Source organism: Leuciscus leuciscus, assembly GCF_965113295.1.
Source record: "Leuciscus leuciscus genome assembly, chromosome: 6".
NCBI classification, from domain to species: Eukaryota; Metazoa; Chordata; class Actinopteri; order Cypriniformes; family Leuciscidae; genus Leuciscus; species Leuciscus leuciscus.
The window spans coordinates 19,841,413-19,867,714 of NC_138730.1; the positions used below are offsets into that span (position 1 = coordinate 19,841,413).

Genomic DNA, 26,302 nt, shown 5'->3' on the forward strand with positions numbered 1-26,302 from the left:
GTAATGACCAAATGTTAAATAGGCTAAATCGTAATTTTTACTTGTTTGTGTTAACTCGTTAGGCTACTAATTTAAAGCAAGCATAAGCCTTTAGATCAAAATGATTTTAATATCGAGATAAATTCAGTCAAGTACGCACTGCGCAGACTTAATATTCTATATAAAAACATGCGCTGAGGAGTTTGCGGTAGGCGGTGCACCAGCCGCTGAGAGCTTTTGCTATTCCATCGTTTCGACAGGAAATCGTGGTCTCAACCCGCGCTGTCATAGCTGTCACAATCTCCCGCACACCCGCAGGTACGTCACACTCACCACGCGTGCGGTTGTGAGAGAGGGTCACTCTCTTTCACGAGGAAACTGTCTCAACACCTGCATCAGATAACGCGGGAACAACTACTCACACAAACACGAGCCGATAAACATTTCATTGAACTTCCTCGGAAAAACGAGACTTCTGGTATGAAAATGGAGTTTTTTTCTTTCTTTTCTTACACATCCCAAGCTTCTTCTTTACAAAACAAACCAAAAAAAACGTAATTACACGGATTAACTTCCTCTTTTTCTGTCTTAAACACACCGTTGAGGGATGAACTCGTCTGCTGGAGCAGGGAATTACCGGAGGGGTTCATCCAATGGGGATAAGGTAAGCTGTTGATTTCATCCAACTATTTCAAGACATATATTACAACAAATGTATAGTACTTATAAGACCCTCTATGTGCATTTTGTATGTGTGACATAATTGACAATCTGGTGAACATAATTCTCATTTAGCATTTGAAGCAGCTTCAATATCCATGTAAATCAATCACTTTGTATTGAATAGCCTATGCCCTTTCTTTATATAATAATGGTGATGAGGAGAAAGACCTTGGCTATAGCCTATGTGAGATTGAGATAAAGGGATTTTCATCACAAGAAGGTCAGGTGTTAGGTTTCCCTCAGGTTTTGTTGTTTTGTTCTGTATTATTGCACTTAATTTAACACTGAGTTTCAGGGGACAGGGAAATTGTGTGAACTTGATGGGATTTATGAAGTGAAAGTCAAAAGCACCTCAGGACTGCCAAAAGCCTAGCAGTCTGTCCCACTCCAAACGCTCCCTATGGAGGATAACTGTTCTTTGATGTTGAGGTTAGAGGCAACATGAAATGATTGAGGTGAATATTACATAAGAGATATGGAAGTTTGAATGTTATGTAAATTAAGTGGAAGACTAAATGTTGAATGTCTCTACCCTCAGGTGGACATTTGGCACCTTTTTGTTCAATATATTTGTATGTGATACCTATAGATGCCTTCATATTGAAGAGTCAGTCTGTCCCTATACTGTACCTGACCTTGATAAGCCCATTCAACTGTATATCATTGTGTAGCAAAGCACTGTGTGCTGTGTAATTATCTTAAAGCCAGCAGTTATAAATCTCAAGTAAACTTTAGTATCTGTTTACACACTATTATATTGTCAGTAAGAGTAAAAAAATAAATAAAAAAAACGTTGTAAAGATTGAAGTGAAGTAGTTATTGAATGAGGAAATACAGTCTATTCATATATCTGAACTAGGCTCAATGCACCACAACATCCAGGCTTAAAACATCCATTTAGGATTCTGTCAACAAATCTAGCTTCACTGGACAGGGTTTCTCTGGTCTCCTCATCCTCTACTTCTCCATTCTTCTTCCTTCCAGTCATTTTTTAACTTACCTTTGGTAACTTAGGTCTCTTTTAGTCCAAGAAGTATTCAAAGATGTGTTGCTCAGTTTGAATCTGAGCAACACAAAGTGTTAGGCTGCTTATACCCCCCAGTTATTCCTACCCTAATTATCCTTATCAGAGTTTGAGTTATTGTCTTAATATTTCTGTGCAGAGTTTTTCTTATTTTGTTGTGCCGCTGTTTTCTGCAAACACCTCTGGGGCTTTGTCCTACAAAGTTTTGGGGTTTTGTTACATCACAGCAGCGAATTGCCAATATCCTGACCCACATAAAATGATATTTAGTTCATTTCTCATGAAGATGCAACTGACTGGAGAAAACATCAGTCAGAATTCACTGAAGTATCTTTTTTTATTTCTTTTTTTTATTACCAATTCAGTATACTAATTGTTTTCACCCACTGGATATGAACAAGAAAAGCAAAGCTGAGGCACCGGGGGTGTTACACATTTCAATGTTTGTGTCTGTGAAGCAGATGTCTTAAGTTTTCAGGATATAAACTGGAACACACAGTACACTGAAATGCATTTTTCTTCTCTGTGTTTTAATGGGTGTCTAAAAAGAAGAGTAAAAAAGTTTGCTAGAGATTACCGCTCTGTTTTTAATGGAAAGGGTAATGATCATGACTTTTTTTTTTTGTCGTGGACTGGTGCATTGCCATTCTGGACATCTTTAAGAGAGTATGGGGTCCAAAGTCTGTGGAAGCTGCAAACTAAATAAAGTGCGCCCTCTGCTGGCAGGATGTGTACTTTTTAGTGTTATAATAGTGTTATAGTTATAATTTATTCAGTAAAACAGGTCTTGTTTACTGTGGTCAGTGTGGTGTCAAGATCATTATGGATTAAAGTTGTGCAATTTGAAAGTTACAAGAATTACTGAGCCAATCTCTGATTTTTCCCATCAAAGGACAAAGGACAAGGACCCTTTATACCCAGTGAGGTATGTTAAACACTCTTCTTCACATTTTTTGTCTTTTACTAGATACTGTGTTGGATATGATATGAAATGAGTCATAATACGTCAGAACATGTCTTGCAGTCTCTCTTTTTAAGTTATCAACGTTTGTTTAAAACAAACAAACAAACAAAAAAGTTTTTGGATAATGGCAGTGTTCAGTTGTCCGAAATTTCTATAATCTTTACTAAGGTAGATTTACACAGTAGGTTTACAGGTGGTCTCTTTTTGCAGTTTTGTTGTGTAATACAATAATGTGATATTTAATAAAAGGCAAGTAAAGACAAGATCTTGGAGTGACTGGGCTGTGGAATTATGAAGTGTGTTTTCAGTGTTGTTGGCTCTAAAATCAGCTGGAAACGCTTGCTTACTGAATATCTAAAAGCAATACTCAAAGCATGTTCATACATTTCAAAGAATGATTCTAGACAGCTGACATTTGTTTTAAATCAGTGTTTTTTAGGTCATTTAAAAGTATATTTAGCATGTGGCAGTGAGTGGTCAATGCAGGGCCGGCGCGTGCACTTCTGCCGCTCTAGGCGAAAAACATTTGTGCCGCCCCTAGGGCTGGTCCGAATACCATTTTTTGAGCTTCGAAGCTGCGGTAGTAATGAACATCGAATATTCAAAGCTTCGAGAGGGGGCTGAACATATTCTTCTCTCTAATAAAGGCAGGAATCTCTATGTGTCTGTATGTCCGTTTGCATTTTGATTATTTCGAGAACCGTTCATCCAATCAACTTCACAGGGGAGTGCAGTGTAGCATTTGGTGGTGCAATATAGATGGACACGCGAGACACGACACGTTCAGAATTAATAAACTTTTAGTAAACTACAGAACACCGCAAGCGGGAAGGCGCACCTCAGGCGGGCAGGGCTTATATAGGCTACTTGACGCACGCTGCACTAGCAATATAAAACGCACACACACATGTCTGTTAAATTAAGCAATACTTTAAGGTAGTCTATATTTTTCTGACTAACAAATTACTGACACAGTAAAGGGTAGATTTAAATTAAGAAAAACTAAATTTCAATAAAGAAAAACAAAATTTAAATAAAGACAAAAACTAAATGTAAAATTTAAATAAAGAAAAAACGAAATTTAAATAAAGAAAAAAAACATTTAAATAAAGAAAAAACTAAATTTAAAATTTAAATAAAGAAAAAACGAAATTTAAATAAAGAAAAACGAAATTTACATAAAGAAAAACGAAATTAAGTTAAATTAAAATCGAGATTAATTTAGATTGATAATAATGGGTAAAAAGGCTAATAGCCTATATTTTGTTTCTATTGTTATATTTTCCACAATGTCAAAGCAACGCAGCTTAACCCAAAACACAAGCTCAGGCATGCACTTCTGTCCATACAAACTCCGCTGTTCTGCACTCTAGCCAGAGAACACTCCCGTTGCAGGAACACTTTAGGCCAAGAGGAAGCAAATATATACATTTACTATATGCGTAGGTGGATGTGATCGGGGATTTTGGCTGTGTAACATTTAAAGCCACTTAAATTAACGAAATGACTCAAATAAAGATTCGTTCATTTTTATGAACGAGATCGAACAAGAGAGTCAGTAAAATTATCCGAACTTCCCATCACTCAGTCATGAGTCATGACTCGTGAGAGCAGGGGGCGGGGCGGGGCGGCGCGGGGCGGCGCAGCGGCAGCTCAGCAAATCATATAGCCTATTTTGTGAATTGTTCATTCCCGATTGGCACACATTTTGCCGCCCTTACAAAAGTGCCGCTCTAGGCAATTGCCTAGTTCGCCTATATGGACGCGCCGGCCCTGGGTCAATGACACTTCGTTGATTTTCCTGTATCAAACATAATATGGCATGACAAAATGTCACGGACCCCCCGACATGTGCAACATGTGGAAGTCCAAGAAAGAGTTATGCAAGAATCACAAATGTCCACTTTGAAAATTCCTCTATAACAGCTGTATATTCTGCTATGTTTGCATCATTGTCTCTGCTTTTTACCACTGGATGGAGGGGTGACCCAAGACAATGCACCGTTTCTTCTTATTACTAAGGAGTTGTCTACTACACAGACCTCTGCTACATAATTTTAATGAGCCTTCACTTTGTTGTACAATAAAATGCTAGATTTTATGGCAGTTGTCAAAATTCTGGAGTAGAAGGATGGAGCAGCTACTAAAGCTCAGAAATGATTTAATAGTGAAAACCAAGCGTGCAAACATAAGTGGTAAAAAAATGATGTAATAAAAACATTCAGGGCTTTACTAAAACGTTTCGAGCGTTAAGTACCATGAGTATCAAACATTTTCCGCAATAATTGTTTGTCGCAAACAGACATTTCAGAGGGATTGGGAAACATGCAAACCCTTCATACTTTTGCGGCCCAAGCTTCTGGAAAACAGCAATACACTGGCAGAAAAATTGGATGTCATATATATACGTCATATCTGTGATGATCATTTATTGTTGATTTTAAATTCATAAAGGATAGTTTCTTAGTTACATCATATGTTTGATAATCAAACTATGCAGCTTGACCTCTGGAGGTTCACTTTTGGTTTTTAAAAAAAAAAAATCTAGATTGTTGTATTTGTCAAATATTTTGCATTTAGGTTTTGTTTGCATTTTAAATTTAATTTAATTTTATCATGCCTTAATTGAGTTTTCAAAGAAACATTGAACCTGTTCTTCAAAGGTCCCCTAATTTTTATTTATCCCTTATTTGCGAGCATCTCTCCTTAATGACCCTGCTCCTATCAGCAGAAGCCTGTCTGCTGGAGTTCTGAATGGAAAAGCTGTAAAGTATTTTTGGATGCATCTAAATCACGACACTGCTTGGAATATATATCGCCACAGTATAGAGAGAACCCATTATGCTCTCCTGCAGGAGCAGGATATGTTATAACTCACTCAGAGTGCTGCAGCAGAACGACAGATTTGTGATAGAGAGTTTGGATGAGCTTCCTTTGCTGAAAAAAATGCTTCCTTCGCCCTCCTTCTGTAAGGAAAAATACTTTGCGCCTAGACAGGAAATAGCTTTGCGAATTTGAAATAATACAAAATGCACCTCATTGATAACACTTCAAAGCATGTAACACAAAGGGCCCTATCTTGCACCCAGCGCAATTGACTTTGTACACCGACGCATGTATCATTCCTATTTTGCACCCGCGCAAAGCGGACTTTTCCTTCCTCAGACGCTCGTCGGTAAGTTAGGAAATACACTTGCGCTCCCAGGGGCGGTTCAGCGCAAAGAGGAGGCGTGTTCCGGCGCAAACGTTCCTTCATGCTATTTTGCAGGTTTAGAAAACAATTGCGCCACTAACCAGGAAAAAATAAAGTCAGTGGCGCGTTGCGCATGTTATTCATATGCTATTTTAAGGGCGCATGCTTGGCCATAATCAATGTAGCGTGTGCACAACGCGCACTTTGATTCTCTCATCTACACAGATGCAGCAGTTTTCATTTTTGCAAATCATACATTATTACGATAGATAGATAGATAGATAGATAGATAGATAGATAGATAGATAGATAGATAGACAGACAATTTATTATAAAAGCATACATCTAGCTTACACATTTACCCAAATTATCATACGCCTGTTTAACCTAAGTTAATTTGGGTGGGTTTCTCCATCCCCAATGTCCTGGCGCGCGCCTGGCAAATCCGCCGTTATAATAGGAATCCGCTTTAGAACAAGCGCCTGCTCTTAAAGGGAATGTGAGATGTCGCTCTGATTGGTTTATTTCACGTTACGCCCAAACCACACCTATGAATAATGAAGCTACTTCAGACCGTACCCCTTTTAGATTTGCGCCGGGCGCAAGAGGCATTTATCCCGCCGGGAAAATAGCAACAGCGCCGAGACCCGCCCACAAAGTTACTTGCGCTTTGCGCTTGACACTTGCGTTTCAGATCGTTAAAATAGGGCCCAAAGTGTTTGTATTGTAAACCTATATTTTTCAGGTAGAGCACAATCCACCATGATGATTACAAACAGTAACTTTTTTTTTCTTTGTATTTGACTTAAAAAAAATTTTGTTCATGTGAAAGTTTTTCAAACTCTGGTGTAGTTTGCTGCTGCACATCAGAGTTAAGAATTATGAAAGCATTTTTCTCCTTTAAAAGGTGGTTTAGGGTTGTGCTTCTTAAATCTGTCCTGGACATTTGTATGTCTCCCTTATTGGACACACCCAATTCAAGTCTTTCAAGTCTCTACTAATGAGCTGATGAGTTGAATCAGGTGTTCTAGAAAAGGGAGACATAAAAGACATATATAATCATAGACATAATAAGCTTAATTGAGTTTTCAGTTCAGTTCAGTTCAGAGGCTGCATCCTTTGAAGGGCGCATTGCAAGGCCGATTGTGTCACCACTGCGCGACGAAGGCTGTCCCAATTCGAAGGCTCCTTCAAATATGGCCTACAAATGCGGCCTTTGTTTCCTGTGTAATCATGGATACAACAGATGGATCCTTCGCCTCCTTGCCTACCCCAGAATTAATTGCGCGCCAGTGAAGACAGGATTTTTTTAAAGAGAATTTGCAGAATTAAATGTTTAAATGTCAGTATTGGGTTTCAACTTACTCAAATATCTAATGATACAAATGTAAAAAATATATATATATTTTTAAAGCAGTTCAAATGTTGACATATCTTACTGAGATGCGATCTATGCATAATTTATACTATTTATATACAGAAATGGACCACGGTGAACATACTGTATTAGACAGTTTGCTATAACTTTCCAAAAACAGTCTAGTACAAACGTTACAGTCACTCATCACTAGCAACTGTCACTTTGAAGTCCACGTCCTTCGAAGGATGCAGCCTCTGAATGGGGACACAGCATTTCAAAATGTGCAATGGTGGGGGGTCCAAAGGACAGGTTTGAGAAGGAATGGTATATGTAAGATTTTACAATTTGGTATATATACAGTGATAAACCACTATGACATACTTTCCATTTTTGCTGTTCTCCATCATACTTATAGTACAAAACAGTCGTTCTCAAACTATTCAGGCCTAGTACTCTTACAAATCAGAGGTGGTACTTGGCACATTGTGGTTCCATGAAGAACCTTCTGTTCCACAAAAGGTTATTTTTAGTGGAAAAAGTTATTTAGATAGGGAACCAAAATGGCATTGCTACAAAAACCTCCTTTTGGAATCTTTATTTTTTAATAGTGCAGTCATCATCAATGTTTTTTTTTTAGCCGCAAGTTGAAAGACTGAGCAACAAACATAATATATTTTTATTTATTTATATTATTATTATTATTATTATTGTAATTCAAATAAATCATGCTGCTTTAAAGGATTAGTTCACTTCAGAATAAAAATGTCCTGATAATTTACTCACCCCCGTCATCCAAGATGTTTATGTCTTTCTTTCTTCAGTCGAAAAGAAAATACGTTTTTTGAGGAAAACATTCCAGAATTTTTCTCCATATAGTGGACTTCAATGGCAACCAATGGGTTGAAGGTCCAAATTGCAGTTTCAATGCAGCTTCAAAGGGCTCTGCGCGATCCCAGCCGTGGGATAAGGGTCTTATCTAGAGATACGATCGTTCATTTTCAAAAAAAAAAAAAAAATGTATATACTTTTTAACCACAAATGCTCATCTTGCAGAAGTGTTAGTTTGAGTTTTTTTGGATTAAAGAAATCACTGCTGCAATTAAATCCACATTTTTTATTTCCGTTTTTGCTACTCAGTGTGAGTATGGATGGCTTGGTACCACTTTTTCATCACAGTACCAATAGTGCAGGCTTGACTATCTGCTAATGCCAATATTTTTTTCTTGATCAGTTTTGAATATCTATACGTCATTAACTTGCCAACACATTGGTTTATTCTCAATTAAGTGAAAACAGAAAAACAAACACATTAAATATTTAATATTCAAATATTTCATTCAGTCCTCTATTCCAGTACTCTCAACCAGAGCCATAGAGAGAGAGAGTTGCGACACTCCCATAGACCTCCGTTGTAAATAATGGCGGCGCTTTTAACCGCCTACTTCTGGGATATGAAGATCGGAATAGTTCCAAACACTGTCATGTGGGCGTTGGACACCATTCACTTACATTGCTGCGCGTCGAGTTGTTCCAGAGTTAAGTTGCCGAAATATCGACCTCTTTTGAATTGTCAACTGTCTATATTGTATCAGAGGCCCTTTGCGATGCTTATACTGGTCTTCATTTGTACATGCACAGCGTAATTATTTATATTTTATGTTGGTTGTTTCAACCAATTTTCAAGCACTGCCTGCTAGCTAACGTTAGTTAGCTAGCGCGACTTCGTCAGCTAAGAGTTCGGTAATGAATCGCTACCACCTTTATAGCAACTTTTATTTTATTTTATTTTTTTGGGATATACTAACTTTTCATTATGTTATTATTGTCTTGAGTGAAGCGGCTTGTGAGAACAATGCTGGACCTTTAGGATTGTTATGGCCATCACCAGTCCTGTCTGTTTCATGGATCACCTGCCCCTGGTTTTTGTTTTTCTTGTTCACACACACAAGCACACATTTTTGTTGTCTGTCATTGTTTAATAAAAAATATTTTATTTGAAAACCTTCATTTGTATCAGCCATGCTTAAATTCGTTTTTAATCTGTTATAGTTTTGATAATGTGTATGGCCTTAATCTTAAAATAATATTCTTAGTCTTAACATGATCATGTTTCACGTTGTGGTCCTGGGGGTGGCCACTTTCATCAGAAGAAGTGAGCTAGCTTCTAAGCGAATTCTGAACGGACCGCCACGGCAGACCTCTTGCGTGATCATGAAGGTAGGCTAATGGCTGAATCAAAATTTATAAGCAAAATCACGGGAATCAATAGCCTAATACAGCCCAGTTGTGCTAAAATAAATATCATGAGACGTCCATCATCAGATGAATGATATGGAAAAGTTAAGTTAGAGCCGCTAAAGCCAGTGCTACTACCCATGCGAACATGAACACTAAGCTTTTCCCTCCAAAAATATAGCCTAAAACTTATCTCCAAATGCAAAACTGACATTAACAAAATGCAATAATGCAATAACAGCTGAAAAAGTACTTGGGTGTGTGTTTTATTTTATATTTACCGTTCAATAATGCAATCGCTGCTGTCTGTCCCATAGAAGAACATGACAGCCAGCGTACGTTTTGGAACTATTGGGGCTTACATGAACCACGTGACAGCCATAGCGGCGACATCAAAGAGTGTCGCAACTCTCTCTCTCTATGGCTCTGCTCTCAACTAACAGACTCTAACAGTTCTTTTAAACAAAAGTACAGACCTTTTATGCTCAGAGTATACATGATAATGGGAGCATTGGAATGTCTTGGGCTGCTTCCGAAAGCTGAAAAATACGGAGGTAGGAAGGCAACAAGGCATGTTCAAATCCAATGCTTGTATCACGTTCTGTCTACTGAGATACCTTCATCTTATTGGTTTTCGAAGCTCTCTCTATTTTGTTGTAGATGACTTTTTTGTCCTTTCTTTGAGCTTAGTAGTAACAACCGTAATGCTCTATATCAGATTTCGATTAGTTTCTGACTGATTACATATTACAAATACACATTACGTATGCACATACATTACATATTACATATACACATTACATATGCACATTACATATTAACATTCAGACATTAGAAATAAAACATGGAAAATAGAAAGTGCATTTTAATGATTTACATAGTTTGCTCCATACCACCTGGGGGCACCATGCATGCCACTGGTATAATGCATTTCTATTAGCAGCTTGTCTCCAATTCAAATGTTTTTGGTGAGCAGCTGGTATTGTTTGCATTTCTTGCATCAGCAGTTGACAAATACAAGTGCCATTCTGTGTGCTGCAGCCTGCAACTAATCATTATTTCTTTGAGTTATTGAGTAATTGGATAAGTCCAATTTGTCTGTATTTTAATAAACGTGATTCCACATCCTACCCAATGTTTTCCCCCAAACAATGTGCAAATGTGGGGGATGTGGGGGATGTGGGGGGATGTGGGGGATGTGGGGGATGTGGGGGGGGTGGCGCAATGGATAAGACACATGCCTTTGGTGTGAGAGACCCGGGTTCGAATCCACTGTGAGACACCAATGTGTCCCTGAGCAAGACACTTAACCCCTAGTTGCTCCAAAGGCGTGCGACCTCTGACATATATAGCAATTGTAAGTCGCTTTGTATAAAAGCGTCAGCTAAATGAATAAATGTAAATGTAAATGTAGGGCTATTCATACAAATACAGCTCACTCTGCAACCTTTTTCAGGCACATATTTTGTTTATAGAAATGTGTTTTAAATGTCTGTAAAGTGATAGGGACAGAGATGATCCCTACACATTGCACAGACTAGACTAATTAATAACGGATTTTGTTGTTGATCGTTTTCATTATTGATGATCTTTTTTTGATCGATTAGTTGTTGCAGTCCTAGTGTAAAGTTTTGGTGGTAGATCCAGGGGACAATAGTGACATAGTGAAACTAGCATTGTTTGCCTGTTGATTCATTATCTAGTTGGTAAACAGCTAGAACTCTCAGTAGAACAAACAATCGCACAGCATTTTTGCCCAAAATAATACTTTAAAGGTCTTTGAGGACCGGTGAAGGAGGCTGAAACCACAGGTTAAAACAGCCTTCAAAAGGCTGTTGAATAACTTTTAATGAGTTTTATTCAGTTTTTAGCTCCTTACATTTCCTGCTACTGCTTAATGTGCAGTGGTATAGAGCGAAACATAATGCGATCTTCACTCATTATGCTACAGTTGTCAGCTGATAAAGAGCATGACTTGATTTTGACAGATCAGTCCATTTAATTCTCTCAACCGTGTTACAAAACAGTGTTACAAAAGGGAAACCTAATGGAATCAGCGCTTTCTGTGAAATCTATCACAGAGGCTGCCTAAATACATGATAAACTCAGAAACCTTTCTTCAATCAAACTCCAAAGTGTCATGTCTGCTGCTCTCTTCTCTCCACTCAGTGGACTCTATTAACCGGGCTGAAGTCTATCCAGTGCAGGATTCTGTTATTTTTATGTGCCATCTGTCTCCTTGAGCTGATGCGGCTCATTTATGATGCCAGTATTCATCCAGTGCCTGTCACTGCCCTCCACAATTTACACCAGAAGGAAAGGTTAGCTGCCATCATTTACTTTTATTCACCAATCTAGATAATGCTGAGTCTTTTAGATTTTTATTTCTCTCTTCAGGTGCAGATGTATAGTCCTCTGGACTAGTTCTGATAGTGTTGTTTCTCTACCAGTTTATGTGCTATTTTTCTTCTTTTTTTTTGCAGTTGCTAGCCCATATATAATTAAATGATGCACAACATGAATTAGTGCAGTGTTTGTATTACCTTGGATTCTAAGATATTACACATTAGACCTATACTTTTGGCTGTGTGATGTCACATTTGACCCACAGTAAATTTGAACCATTCCAGACTAGTCTTGATTTGTTGCATTAAAAGAAACATTGTAATTATTTATCTCTTTAGAAATAAAACTTCCGCCTGGTAGTGCACATACTCTGTTGGAACCCTGGGGTCATTTCTTGATCCCTCTCCCCTCTCTTCTGTCCAGTTTTTATTAAAGGCAAAGGAGTAATTATAATGTTGCATATTTGGATGTAATGACAGCACTTTCAAGCCCAAATCCTTCCAAACATGGTCTTATTCATTTGAACCGCACAAACGGGTAATTTGACCACACACACACACACACACACAATTTTTGTTGAAACTATTTCCCTTCTTTAGGTACTATTACTTTTTATATTTGATATCATTAGTGCTGTTGTTAGTGTTAATAGTGTTGTTATTTATAATCAGGTTAATATAGTTTGATTACCATAATAACTGAATGGTTCTGGGCTGTGTGTAACACGTCTTTATCATAACCAACATAAAGAAGATGGATGCATATAGATTTAGATTTGCATGTTTAACATTCATTCTCATGCTCCTCCATTTCTAACATTGCAGTAATTATACCCAACACTTTATATGTTTTGAAATTCCGTGGCATTTTGAGTGAAAAACTCAATTTTAATAATGCAGCAACATTTATGCTCTAAAACAGTGTAAAAAATATTCTTAATCTAAATAATAAGCTTCATCCCTAAAGTGAAGGATTACCTCTGAGCTTACAGGGAAACAAAAGTTCTGTGTTCGGCTTAGCTGCTTTTGTTAAATGGATGATTCAGTTGTGCTTTTCTGTGATTGTGCTAGTGGCTAAGTCTCAAATTTGACAGTCAGTATAAATTAGCTCTTATTTTATCCTTGTGCTGAATGTTAACTTGTATGGCTGCCTTTGAGCTGCCAATATCTCCTCCTGAGTCATTTTAATAGTATGGTAAAGGTCTATGGCATATTTTAGAAAAAATATAAATACTTTGAATCAGTTATTTATGCATACAACATCAAGGCCAGATTTCTAAGAACATGCATTTTTATATGAAAGGGGAACGAGAAACAAGAAACAACCACATACACATATTGAATTGAACAAAAAACAAAAACAAAATCTGTGACTGTTTCTTCAATGCAGATTGAAAATTAAATCTATGAAAAAGGCTGTTTTAAAATATCCAAAAGCTAATTTATTTTTTATTTTGTATTAATGCTAAATAAATGGGGCCAGTTCACATCCACTGATTTGCAGCATAAAACTGAAGCTGTGGAAAATCTCGTTCTGAAATACACAGCACTTATTAGAAATTCACAAGATCAGGAATGGAAAAAGTAATAACGGTATATGAACAAAAATAGTTATAAAGTCTAGAACTATCTCACAAAAACAAGACATTGGCTTATAGATAACTAAATATCAAATATCATAATATAATATGAAATCATCTTGACACATTTTGCATAAATATTTGCTATATAATTAGTTCTGTGTTTTAGTTAGTGTATAAATTGAAACACACATAATAAGGGGCCTATCAAAATAAACTAATTAAAAATATAAAGATATTTATATAAATATAAATAGCCTAATAAATAAATTTATTAGATTGTTTTGATTTTATAGTTTTTTGTTTATATTGTAAAGAATGGCATATTTTGGTTAGAAAATACCCAGTATTAAGGGCAATAATCATAGCCATCTACCATAGTCAACATCAGTCTCTAATTAGAGATGCTGAATGTTCTATGCAATGTTCTTGGCCGATTCCAATTTCTTTGACAGCATATACAAACAAAAATCTACCTTTCTTCAATGCAAAATATTAGTAAAAAGGTCAGTAATAAAAGTAAACAAATTGCAAACACCAGCACAAATAAATCCAATAGGAGATATGACATAAGATAGGCTTTCAGTTTTTCAGGTGGATCTAACAGTATATTCAGGTGAGAAATACTACAGAAATTAAAGTAATCAAATGTAAAATAACAGTTACAGAAGACAAGTAAACAGCAAGATTAACCCTTTGACTCATACGATCACACCGATGTGATCAGTCTTGACTGGTCCCTGGAGTGTACAATCACTTTAGTGTGATTAGAATGTTCGGTGCATCATGTGATCAACTGCTAAATTCAAATGTGTTTTCGCGCTTTGGCTGGAGCTGAGCCAGAGACGGATGTGCTCAGCGCTTGTCATATATCACAACTATTTCGTGTTTTCAACCACATAATGTTTATTTTAGTTTTTCATACATTTAAATACACATCAGTACTAGCAAAACAATACATGTATAGTTAGTTATATACACACTGATGTCTGTGGAAGCGGCAATAACAATTCCATTATAGATTGATGAGGCGGTCAGATACACATTGTGTTGGGAACTATAATGTTTTCTCTATTCTTCTCCCACTTCACCGGTCACTTACTTTCATGTATTTCGGGAGAAGTGGATGAATTCACGTGTTGTAAATCTGACAGATCCGATCCTCTGAATTGTGGTGCAAACTAACATGCCTGTGCCCATTGCACGTCATAGATAAACTAACATAAAGCTATTTTGGCTGCATGGTGTCACGTGACAAGCGTGACGCGTCGCCATGGAAATAATAAGGTGATACGTTCTAAAATGACATAAACATGATAAAAAAAAACATAAACATGATAGAGAGCAGTAGGAATATTATACTTCTGTCACTTTAATGCACAGTTTATGCACGGTTCCAATATACTTTTACTCTATTTACGTTCCAAAACTGACTAAGTTTAACTGAATACTCGCCAAGATGGGCATTTTGACACAATTTTGTGTTTCGCATTTTGACTGTTTAAGCGCAGTAAACCACTCATTTTGGTACTTGCGACTCGCTAACTGTTTGAGAGGTGGCTTTATGTGTGCACCACTTATATAGATCAGTATAGTCAGTAAACAGTATAGTATAGATAGTATAGTTTAGTATAGATAGTATAGTATATACAGTATAGATCAGTAAACTTACATGTGAAAGGGTTAACATGATAGAGAGCAGCAGGAATATTAGACTTCTGTCTCTTTAATGCACAGTTTATGCACGGTTCCAATATAATGTTACACAACATGCGTTATCTTTCTCAACTATTTGCGTTCCAAAACTGACTAAGTTTAACTGAATACTCGCCAAGACGGGCATTTTGACACAATTTTGTATGTATTCGACTGTTTAAGAGCAGTAAACCACTCATTTTGGTACTTGTGACTCGCGAGCTGTTTGAGAGGTGGCTTTATATGTGCTCCACTTATATAGATCAGTGGTGCACACGCTTTTGGTGTGAGCATGAATTTGGTTTGTTGTTCCGAACGTTTTCGTTGTGGTTCCCCCACGGTTTACTTTAGCCTTACTATATTACAAATTGCGAACATTGTGTCTTCTTCACTCACAGTGAAGTATTTCCAAGCCAACAACTTGTTTACATGCAGCTGTTAGTGTGAGTGTGGCTGTGACGATATTGCCTGCGCCGCTGGCAACATAACGGCCATTTCGGAATCTGAAAGATGTGACACTGACCTTGCGGTCACTGGTCCGGGCAGAGCATGCGGAACATTGGCTGATTCCGGTCCCTGGCCAGTCAATCAGTGCATCTCTAGCTCTAGTGTTTTATGAGGTTGTCTGCATCTATACTAGTCAGGAGCAGTCCATATTTTGGACAGATGAGAAACTCTAATTCTCAGATTACATTTTGAAACCCTTAACCAGACTGATATGGAGAAAGGAAGAGTTGCACTACCCTCACCCAAGAGGGAAAAGGCAATATTTTCAGGATGTCTACTTTACAGTGAGGCGGTCAAGCAGAACTCAATCAAGACAGACTCAGGTAGCCTTTGTAGGCCTGTAGGGAAATATCCTAGTAGGCAGTGGCTTTGGTGCCTCTGTGAATTTGTATGGAGTGTCTTCAGTCATTCACGGTCGGTGTCAAAGCCCCCCTCCCCAATGTCCATGGTCAGACCTTCAAACAAGAATGAGTTTAGAATTGAATGCTTTAATACTTTAATACGTTTTATGTCTGATATTTAAAAAACTACTTGCATGCTAACTTATTTATAAACTTGTGCTCTCCAGATGTGTATAATAATTGTGTAATTAGATGATGAATAAATTACTTATGTAATTACTATATTTTCTGCATCCTCAACTGGGTGCCCAACAAGCTCATGGAACAAGTCTGGCAGCTGGGTGGCATCAATAATTCCCATAATTTGTGTCCATACTTTGCTCTGCCTGGGAATTTAAAATCACAGAATAAATAAGAATCATTTAGCTCAGTCTTAAATGCAGACCAAACTATCGATCCATTCAATTTTTCCAGAGTTTTAAATCCAATGAGGTAATCATCAGTCATTATGGTCCTGCTTTAGTGGAGAGGTCAAATCAATAGCACCTTATAAACACATACAATGTTGTGAACTCTAGCAGCCTGCAGATGCTGATAACTTCTTTACCAAAGCCCTACACCATCTTTAAACTGACCCTAATGGAGGATGCTGTGCAACACTGCCTCATTTCATATATCACTCCTTATGAGATAGCCTAGAGGGTCCAAGCCTGTTAACTGTGCCCAGGGAGCAAAATGAAAAATAACCACCACCACCATGACATAGAAAATGCTGCTTTTATACCCTTCTATTTAATTTAGCTGGTGGCCCAACTCCTTCGAGACAGGAAGTGTTATATCAGTCTTTGTTAATAACAGAGTAAATGTTATTCTATGAGTTTTTGTGATCTTGTTGAAAATGTTTTGTTCACGAGGCAAACCTGGAGACAGTTTCAAAAATGTAACTCTGATAGACAGATAAATCAACTGATAGTCGACCATATTGCCATTATCAACATTGGCTAATAACCTTGTCCACTTGGCCGATTAACAGAAATGTAAGTTTCCTTCTTTTTTCATTTCCCAAATCTATTGACAGCCTTGTCAATTGGTAATGCACACATTTTAGTTCATTTTGATTCAATACCTTGTTCAATAAGTATTGTATTTGACCATCTGTATAAAGAGTTCACATGATCAATGTCACACATTTACTTGTTTGATTAGTTTGTTTTCAATTTGTCAAAATCCTAAAACTTGCTAAAATATTCTGCTATAAATATATCTTTTGGACCACATACTATCTTGTACTTATATAACTTCATAAGTTGTTTTATAACAGCATTTTTCTTACACTCAGATATCCACACATACACTTGCACATTTCATTTGTTGCACGTTTTGGATGTGTTTATATTCCATTACAGCACATCTTGTGTCTTTACCCTCTAAGTCAATTAAGAGCATGCTAGCCAACTGTATAGTCTACTTTAAATAAAACTCTTGTCTTTTAATTAATTCGAGTCTACACAGTGCCACTTCTCTCTCTCTCTCTACCCCTCTCCTGTGTCCAGAACAAATCTTTTGGAGTCAATGGGGTTTGTGTAATAAATTCTTTATCGGGTGTCGAAACCTGGACAGGGCGTGTGGCAAAGATACTCCGTAAATGAAATTGCATGGACAACAGGGATGCCAGCACCCTTGTCTGCTGGCAGGGAGACTTTATACCTCATGACAGTGCAGCATAAATATGTCCTTGTGGATTTGGGCGCATGTATTAATCAGCACTAGGACTGGGTGAAATGTCTTATAAAAATATATTTGAGCTTTTTAGCAATATTCAGTATATCCCATTATTATTTAGTTTGAGCTGAAATGGCTTTAATTTGGCTTAAAAATAATCTCACCAAATGAACACTAGAAAGAATATTTTACAGGGGTACACAGTCCATATAAGCTGCTCTACATACCCAATCCATCGGAGATAATGAGTTGTGGACTCTCTAATTATTATTCCACTATAAATTACTATAAGTTCTCTCGTCATTTTAGGTGTAACATAAAGCTTGCATAATAAAATATTGGTAATAAACTGTCCGCCATTTATTTATTTGCCAAACAACTGTAATTTTCAGGAATTTCGGGAAAGCGGATCCACAACAGCTTTGGCGCATACACTCTGCTGTTCTGCATCATCATAATTGGTTTGATGGCATATGGGGGATTCCATGCGCAAGGAGAGCAGTCCGCAAATCGCTCACTCAATAATGTGCTGGAAAATAATGCAATAATGCCAATAATGAAAATAATGCCACTCAGGAAAAATGTGCTGTTGCTGCCAGATCTCGATCACTGAAAATCACATTGTATCTGATACAAAACTAACTAGACTAAATGAAATGGAAAAAAGTAATGACTGAAACTATTTTCATAGTATTTCATTTTCTCCATAGGGAAATTAATTTTTTATGAAAACTTAAAAGACAGACGAGTACAGTTTAAGTACAGACCTAATGCAAGTAGGCCTACTCTAACTATCCGAGGTTGTTAACCTATAGTGGGCCTGTATCTGTTTGTTACGGTCAACAATTTGCATTATTTCAACTTATTTTTTTAAAGAATACTTTTATTTGTATTAATTATAAAATAAAAGCATGGTTAAAGAAGTCATATGGAAGTAAAATAATGAAACAAAAAAGCTTGTTGAATTGCACTACTTGGAAAACTTATGCATTGCATTAACCCTGCTTGCATTTTTATGGGCTGAAATTCAACATGGTTGTATATTTAAGCTGAGAATATTTCAATTCAAAACATTTCACACACGTTTTCATTAATAAAAATTCAACCTTTCAGATTTCACTTCCAAAATATTCATTCTGTTTAAAAATACAACCTATAATATTCGACAGTCGACGGTACCCAAACCCAAATGTGCGAATATCGAATATCAAGTGTCAAGCCAACTTTATGCCAGTATTTCACTGGGAGTCGCTCAGCTTGAAACTTTTGCGCGTTATGTTCATATTCTGAGTCCACTTGCCTGTTACTATATCTGGTATAACCTACATCCCCAATACGGTGGGAGTTTGGTCTTTTTTTATTACAGTATTAGTCCATTAAGCGTTAAGTGTCCTGACCGCAGGGGAATCCTAGAGAATGATGTATTGAAGGAATCCCCAGTTCTGCAGCACATCACCACAATACAAAGTTAAGAAAACTAAACAACCGAGAGAAATATATGTCTACTACCTCAGATTTAACGTTTTATCTGTACATCAGCATCGGGGAATAACATTATAATCTCATTCACGGTAGAGAAAGCTGCTTACATGTGCAAAAATAACTGTGAAAACTTAAACAGAGCTTTTGTGTCTTTATCAGCTTTTCCATATATAAACTGGCCCTTATAATCATCACAAATACTTACCACTTGCTCCATTTCTGTAAATCCGTTTTTATGAATGAATGACTCTCTCACCCATTGCTCTATAGTTTTCTTCGTCAACAGCCGCTTGCATCTCCTGCTGGTGAGGACGATTTACAGCTATGGAGATAATCAATCGGCAATCTGCTGATATTCTGTTCCAGGAAGTAAAAAAAAATTTCTGTCGAATTTGAACCACTGAATTTGCCTGGCGAATATTATAGGTTGTATTTTTAAACAGAATTTATATTTTGGAAGTGAAATCTGAAAGGTGAATTTGGATGGGTGAATTTTTATTAATGAAAACGTGTGTGAAATGTTTTGAATTGAAATATTCACAGCTTAAATATACAACCATGTTGTGCAAATGCAAGCCCTAAAAAGACAATGCATTAAAATGCAAGCAGGGTTAATGCGATGCATTTTTCTTTTCAAGTAGTGCAATTCAACAAGCTGTTTTGTTTCAAAAACATTTGTCATTATTTTACTTCCATAAAGTCACCACACAGTCATCCATACAGTAATACAACTGTATTATTTACCTGCATATATTTAAGATAAAAAGTTCAATATATAAAAAAGTCCCACAAGTCCATAAACATTTTTGAGTGATGATGCAAACAAATTGTTGAATAAATTCATTGAAATTGACACTTTGAACTCTTACCAATTTACCAACACTATTGTTGCTATAACCCAGCCATAGTCAGTTTACATATTCATACTTTTTCCTTTAGTCTCTAAACCATTTGGCAAGGGCTGCTGTCACCTGCTGCTGTTTTTATGTGTGTTTTGTGAAATCTGCCCAGAATATTTAAGTGGTTTACCCTCACGCTTCAGTGGGGCAACCCAAGAGAGAGGGAGGGTGAGAAGGAGAGAGAGACTGCGTTCGGAGGAGAGGTGAGGGAAGAAGGAAAGGACAGAGAAATTGACTGAGAGAAGAAAAATACAGCTTAGAGCAGCGGGTGCCGTGGAATTGCATACTTCGCTCGGGGTTGTGCATGTGCAGCCAAGACTGAACATATAAGAGTGAGAAGAAGGACAAAGTAAACAACAGGCAGGTAAAACACGCTGTACCACAAGTGGACTTCCATACTTTGCTGCACTGCCAATCCACAATGTCAGTTCTTATTGTCACTCAATTGAAGATCGACACCAGCACTTCATTTAGAAAGGTAAGGCCTTGTATTTGTAGCATTTATGTCAGACATTCCATAAACCGCATTATACAAAACTGCAAGCTTGATGTTTGTGATTTTACAAGTTAAAGCCTTGTGAAGAAAATATGCTGAAGTACAAAATGCTTTGATTGCAGAATTTGGCCGGTGTATACATTAGGGACCCATCAAGAACATTCTCCATGTTGTAAGACATGACAAAACTGTTGAAGTGTACAGCTGAAAGAACTAGAAATGAAGGTTTGATATGTCAGGATCATAGCAAAGCCTATCTCAAGGAGTGCAAAAATATGTTATTGGATATGGATACTCAAGCATCTTCAAGGACACTTCTGTTAGTTCTATGTTAAACTCTTCAAATGCCAATTGAATGACTTTTTCTGTACCGTCTCAATGTGCCAGATTACTTGCAAATGCACACAATTTTTGCTTTAATAGAGGTGGACTATTTCACTTTCAGTCAAGCTTTTTAGTCTCCTGGGCCAATACATAATAGCATGCACACAGAGACACATTCAGGATAAATACTTCTTATTGGACCCAAGGCTGAAATGCATTCTGCTATCCATTTAGACTCAATGCTTATCACACCCTGCAGCACAGGCGACACTGATGCACCGCACATCAGTATCAGTGTTCACTGTTTTGCTACAGTAAAATCTTTTCAGTGTTCACCTGAAGAAAGTGACCCTCTGAAACCACCTCTAGTTTTATACTTGAAGAGCACTGCGAAACGTTCTAATACATGCGTCTAATCCTTGCACTCTCTATAGTCAAGTCTCTGTCTAATTTACTCACTCATCATTTACTCCCACAGTCTGCTCCATATCATCCTTGGATAAGTTTCAATTTCCCTGGCACCTTATCTTGGACATTTTAAAATTGGATTTGAAGGCTGTATGATGTGCTCTCTCTCACGAGAGGAAAAAAAAACTTTGTTCAGTAAACAGAAAAATCTTCAGTGAGAACACATCCTCATTTTCATGCTCAGTTTCATGCAACTTACTCCAGAAAAGAGATTAAAGATAAAAGTGCAAGTCCATAGGCATACAGTATATGGAGGTTCTGAATGTCGTACTGTAGTTTTTCAATATGCCCTGTAAGAATAATAATGACCCATTCGTAACACAATTTTAATCAAAGCTTCGTAAGTAGTTATGAATAAATTGCCTGTTCTTGCAATCAGTTGACTCTGCAAAAGTGAACAATTTTCACATACCTCAGGTGCTGAGAGTAGGTTAACAAATTAAACTTCATGTTGGCCTTGAGAGCCTGAAAGTTTTAACGGTTTAAGAAACTTTACAGCATAAGTTTTCTAAAGGTCACTTATAGCTTAAAGCTGCAGTTAAAAATGATCCGAAATACATTTTTGAGCAAGTAAATAACCAGCCAGTGTAAATAACCAGCCAAAAACTATTTGCTTGCCTTAGCTCGATTCAAAACGTTAAGCTTGTAATGATGTTTTTAATTCCAGGGGTACTGGTGGATTTCTGCGTGAAATTCGAGCATGGTTTTGCGTCATTACGTCACATCTGCACACATAAAGCAGGAGTCTCGGCTAGTAGGCTATATTGCGTGTGAGGATGTTGGAGGTGGAGATTTATGGCCTTTTGTTCTGACCAACTAAGGGAAAAAAGCATTGCAGTAAATTATGCTGATTAAATCTAACGATCGCTTATCCTATCACGTCAAACCATGCAAATTATACTTTGTTCTCAAATTGTTAATGTTAACAACATCCGCATTGCGTGACTACATTTAATGCCCTTCTGATATTTATCCTTGGTTTCGCATGGGCCCGGTTGCAGTCTCTTTTTTTCTGTAGCCACTCCAAAGTCCGAAGTCTTTTGCATTTTACAACGGGTGAATCTCCAGTTGTCACTGGTGATTGTCGTTTGAACCTTTCTGGATCCGGCATCAAACTGTACGTTTAATTATATCAAGTGCTGTGAGAAAAGTGGATGTTACTTACTTGTTCAGATGACATTTTCCGGTAAAAAATTCCTATGTTGGTTAGACATGTGCCGGTATTCGGTAATGCGATAAATCGCGGTAATGAATATGCACGATATTGTTATCGCGGGCACTTCAAAATACCGTGAAAAATAATAGATCCGAATTTTGATTTTAGAACGCGCATTATAGCTTATTTTCCATCAACCGCTTAAACAAACACTGCGTATGCTGCGCGAAACACGTGCGCACTCTGATGTAAACAATCGCCACGTGTAAGCATGCGGCCGGTGCGCACTTCTAGTCTAATGTAAACAGTCCTCACATGGAGAAGCAGCATGGTGGAAGGAGGAACGCCACCGCCTACAGTCTATGGCCGCCGCCGATCTATCCGGATCCATCCCGCTTCTAAAAGCAGAGCTGCCAACTCGACGCATTCAGCGCGAGACTCTTCACACGCTCACGCCACACATCCGTTTTCTCACGCAGAGAAAAATCGCGGAGCAAAGAGGACACGAAGACCGTCAAACAAGACAGAGCAGGTTACTTTTGATATGAAACAGGAGAACAATTGTGTCACAGAACGTTACATTTAAACCATTTAATGACCAGCAGCATGTTAGATGACTAAAACATATAGATAAAGAGTATTTTGCTGAATATGTGCACTGCACTTTTTTACATATTTATTATATTTTTTACGTGTGTCATTACATAATTGTTATTATAATGAAAACCACATTATATTTGATTTAATTAGTTATTTGTAACCTTTAATAATACCAGCTGATAGGGCTCTATATGGTTACATAGCATTATGTGAGATATTTTTTTTTTCATGAGAAAAAAATAACATGTGGGCTATCTACTGTAGCCTTCCTAATATTTATCCAAAATTAGTCAATATTGAATCAAGATTTAAATCAAATCCCAAGTATTGAATTGAAATCGTTAAATTTGTGTTAAGCAATACAAACAGTAGCCTACCAGTCATTGTACCATGTAATCATTGTAACATGTTGTCACTAAACTTAATAAAATTCAGTTTATTTACCAAATGTTTTGACAATCACAATTACACCTTGTGATGCAAGTTTTATTTTATTTTTTGCATCCCCCCCCCCAAATCCATCTGTTTCTCATGTGCAATTAAAATATCGTGATAATACCGTATACCGTGATAAAAGATCACTCAATTAATCGCAGCATGAAAATGTGATACCGGCACATGCCTAATGTTGGTCATACTTCCAAAAAGTAGAATCTGTGATTCAGAATGACAGTATTCACACCGGCGCGGCGACTGACAGTCGCACATTCTCCTGGATTCATCCGTGCTGTGCCGTGCCGAGGCACAACCCGCGTAAAGTTGATAATTCCGCGAATAACTGCAATTGCAGATTTCGAACAGAGATGGCGACAAAGGAAAAACTACGGACTGCAGCTTTAAAGTAGAACAAAAATGGATTGGAATAAATTAAAGAAAGTAGTGCAGCAACACCAAATGATGTTTTATAAAGGACGGAAGGAGCACATTCAGATAATACACCCAATCAGCACTGTAATAAATTAGATAATCAATAAGTTATGACAACATAGGTTTTTACATTGCTTTCACTCATCAAAATATGTTAAGCAATTTTCTACTTTTTTTATAAGTTATATAAGTTTCAACTCATTTTGTAAGAGTGATGACTTAAACATCCAAGTTGATTGTATTTAAACATTTAAGACAGCAACTTTTTTTTCTTTTCTTTTTTTTACAGTGTAGAGCAGGGGTGGGGAACGTCCGGCCCCCGGGCCGTAACCGGCCCGCAAAACAGTTTGATGCGGCCCGCGAGTCAATTCCCCCCCCCCCCCCCCCCCCCCCCCCATATATATAAGGTCCTCGAATGTGTTTGAATATTTCACCAGCATCAGCCTTTTCACAGTTTCTATCAATCCGCTTGTCTGTGTTTGCACAACTTGCATCATTAAGCCAGTAGGTGGCGACAAGTGACTGTCTTTATGAGTGAACAATTGAAATTTAATTGAACTGATTTAATAGTGCTTAACTCAAGAAAGAAACAAGTTGCTGAAACCAATCTTTAATGCTAAAAAGTTTACATCTATGCAAAATAATCCTTGAAAGATTTCTCATTTAAGGCCATTCCTGTTTGGAATATGTGATTGTGTATTGTCAACAACAAGCAGAAACATTTTGCATTTCCATTTTTTCAACATGTATCCTCATTCTCATGTTTAAGAATCTGTTATCTGCTGGACAAATAATTTATGCTACTGCCCACTGACCTGCTTTTAAAGCTAATGTTGGCCTTCAAACACATTAAAAAGCACATATGTAGGTCCGAGAAATCCAAAATTTCTGTGTTCTTTGTGCTCTGTGTGCTCTGTGTTCGACAAAATTCCGAGCTCGGTCTCTCACTTACTTAAAGGAATAGTTCAACCAAAAATTTGAATTGTCATCATTTAACTCACCCTCATGTCATTCCACTTGTATGACTTTCTTTCTTCTGCAGAACACAAAATAAGATATTTTGAAGAATGTTGGTAAACATTTAAACAGTTTTGATGACCATTAACATCCACTGTATAGACATTTATCAGATCTTCTTTTATGTTCCACAAAAGAAAAAAATCATACAGGTTTGGAATGACATGAGGGTGAGAAAATTTACAATATTTTCACATTTTTGTGAGCTTTAACAACAATGTATAGTATACAGGAAATACAGAATATTTCAACAAAATGCATTATAATAACAATAATAAAATAATAGCAATAAAAGTCAATAAACCTGAAATGTGTTGTACAGTAGTGATGTCCGGTTCGTTGGACTGAATCGTTACAAAACCGTTCGTCTTGAGTCAGCGCTGATCCATAAGTTACTAAAGTTACTCACTGCCTGACAGTCCCTCCAACTCGAAATTAACTACTCCAGTTAATCCAACAGTACACTGAACTGATACATGTTGTGCTGAGAGAACTGATGAGTACTGACCATGCGTGTACTACCGAACAGTAACAGTACACTGATACAGCGATTCGAGTCACCAGTACACTGAACCGAGAACTGTTTCTTTCGGACATGTTTGAAAACCGACGAGCTGGAGATACTGAGCATGCGTGATAGCACCATCTGAACCGAACCCTTTCTTTTGGACCACTGATGCTGTGCTGATAATATGAGCATGGGTGAACCGAGGGGGTGAATTAGGGGGTGAATTTGGCAAAATGTAAGTTTATTTAATAACAAACGAAACATGTAAAACTTCCAAGTTTGCACATCAGTGCCTGTATTGGGTGCTTTAGTTGCAAAACATAAATGTTAGAAACCCAATATGGTGATGATGATGATGATTATTATTTAACTTAAGTTATAATTACAAATGACTTTATTTGAATGTGAGTGTATTTTCAACCACTAGGATGACAGAATTGACATCATTATGTGAGGACGTAAAGAACTGGTGAACCGTTTTTTTGGAACTGGTTCATTGAAACGAACTGTCAGAAAGAACTGGTTCGCGGAAAAGAACCAGACTTCCCATCACTACAATATAGTGCACACTTTATATATATATATACACTCACATTACAGATATACGTTTATAGGCTCCTTCTTAAATGGTAGAGTATGTTGCTAGCAGTGCCATGGTTATGTAATTAGATTTCCATTGAGAACATAGACTGGCAAAATGTATACTTGGAATGCACTGTAAAGCCACACTTCATTTATTTCCATTTGAACGCATCTGAACATTGGAAGACCAGAAATGCAAGCTTATGCAAAGACGTTTGATCTGCTGCATACGAAA

At 37.2% G+C, this 26,302-nt stretch overlaps 1 protein-coding gene across 6 annotated transcripts in view; it reads left to right on the forward strand.

Annotated features, from left to right (window-relative positions):
• The first annotated feature begins 271 nt into the window (after positions 1 to 271).
• The window catches only part of dpp6b (dipeptidyl-peptidase 6b), a 149,870-nt gene continuing 123,839 nt past the window's right edge, over positions 272 to 26,302 (forward strand). Inside the window, exons 1-3 of one of the 6 annotated variants that reach the window (XM_082171947.1) lie at positions 273 to 457; positions 585 to 643; positions 2,619 to 2,651. In XM_082171947.1, the coding sequence (XP_082028073.1) occupies positions 587 to 643; positions 2,619 to 2,651 (90 nt within the window). In that variant the 5' untranslated portion in view covers positions 273 to 457; positions 585 to 586. Of the gene's footprint in view, positions 644 to 2,618; positions 2,652 to 26,302 lie in introns of all 6 variants that reach the window. The other 5 variants (XM_082171946.1, XM_082171950.1, XM_082171948.1 and 2 more) reach the window with 5 other exon arrangements.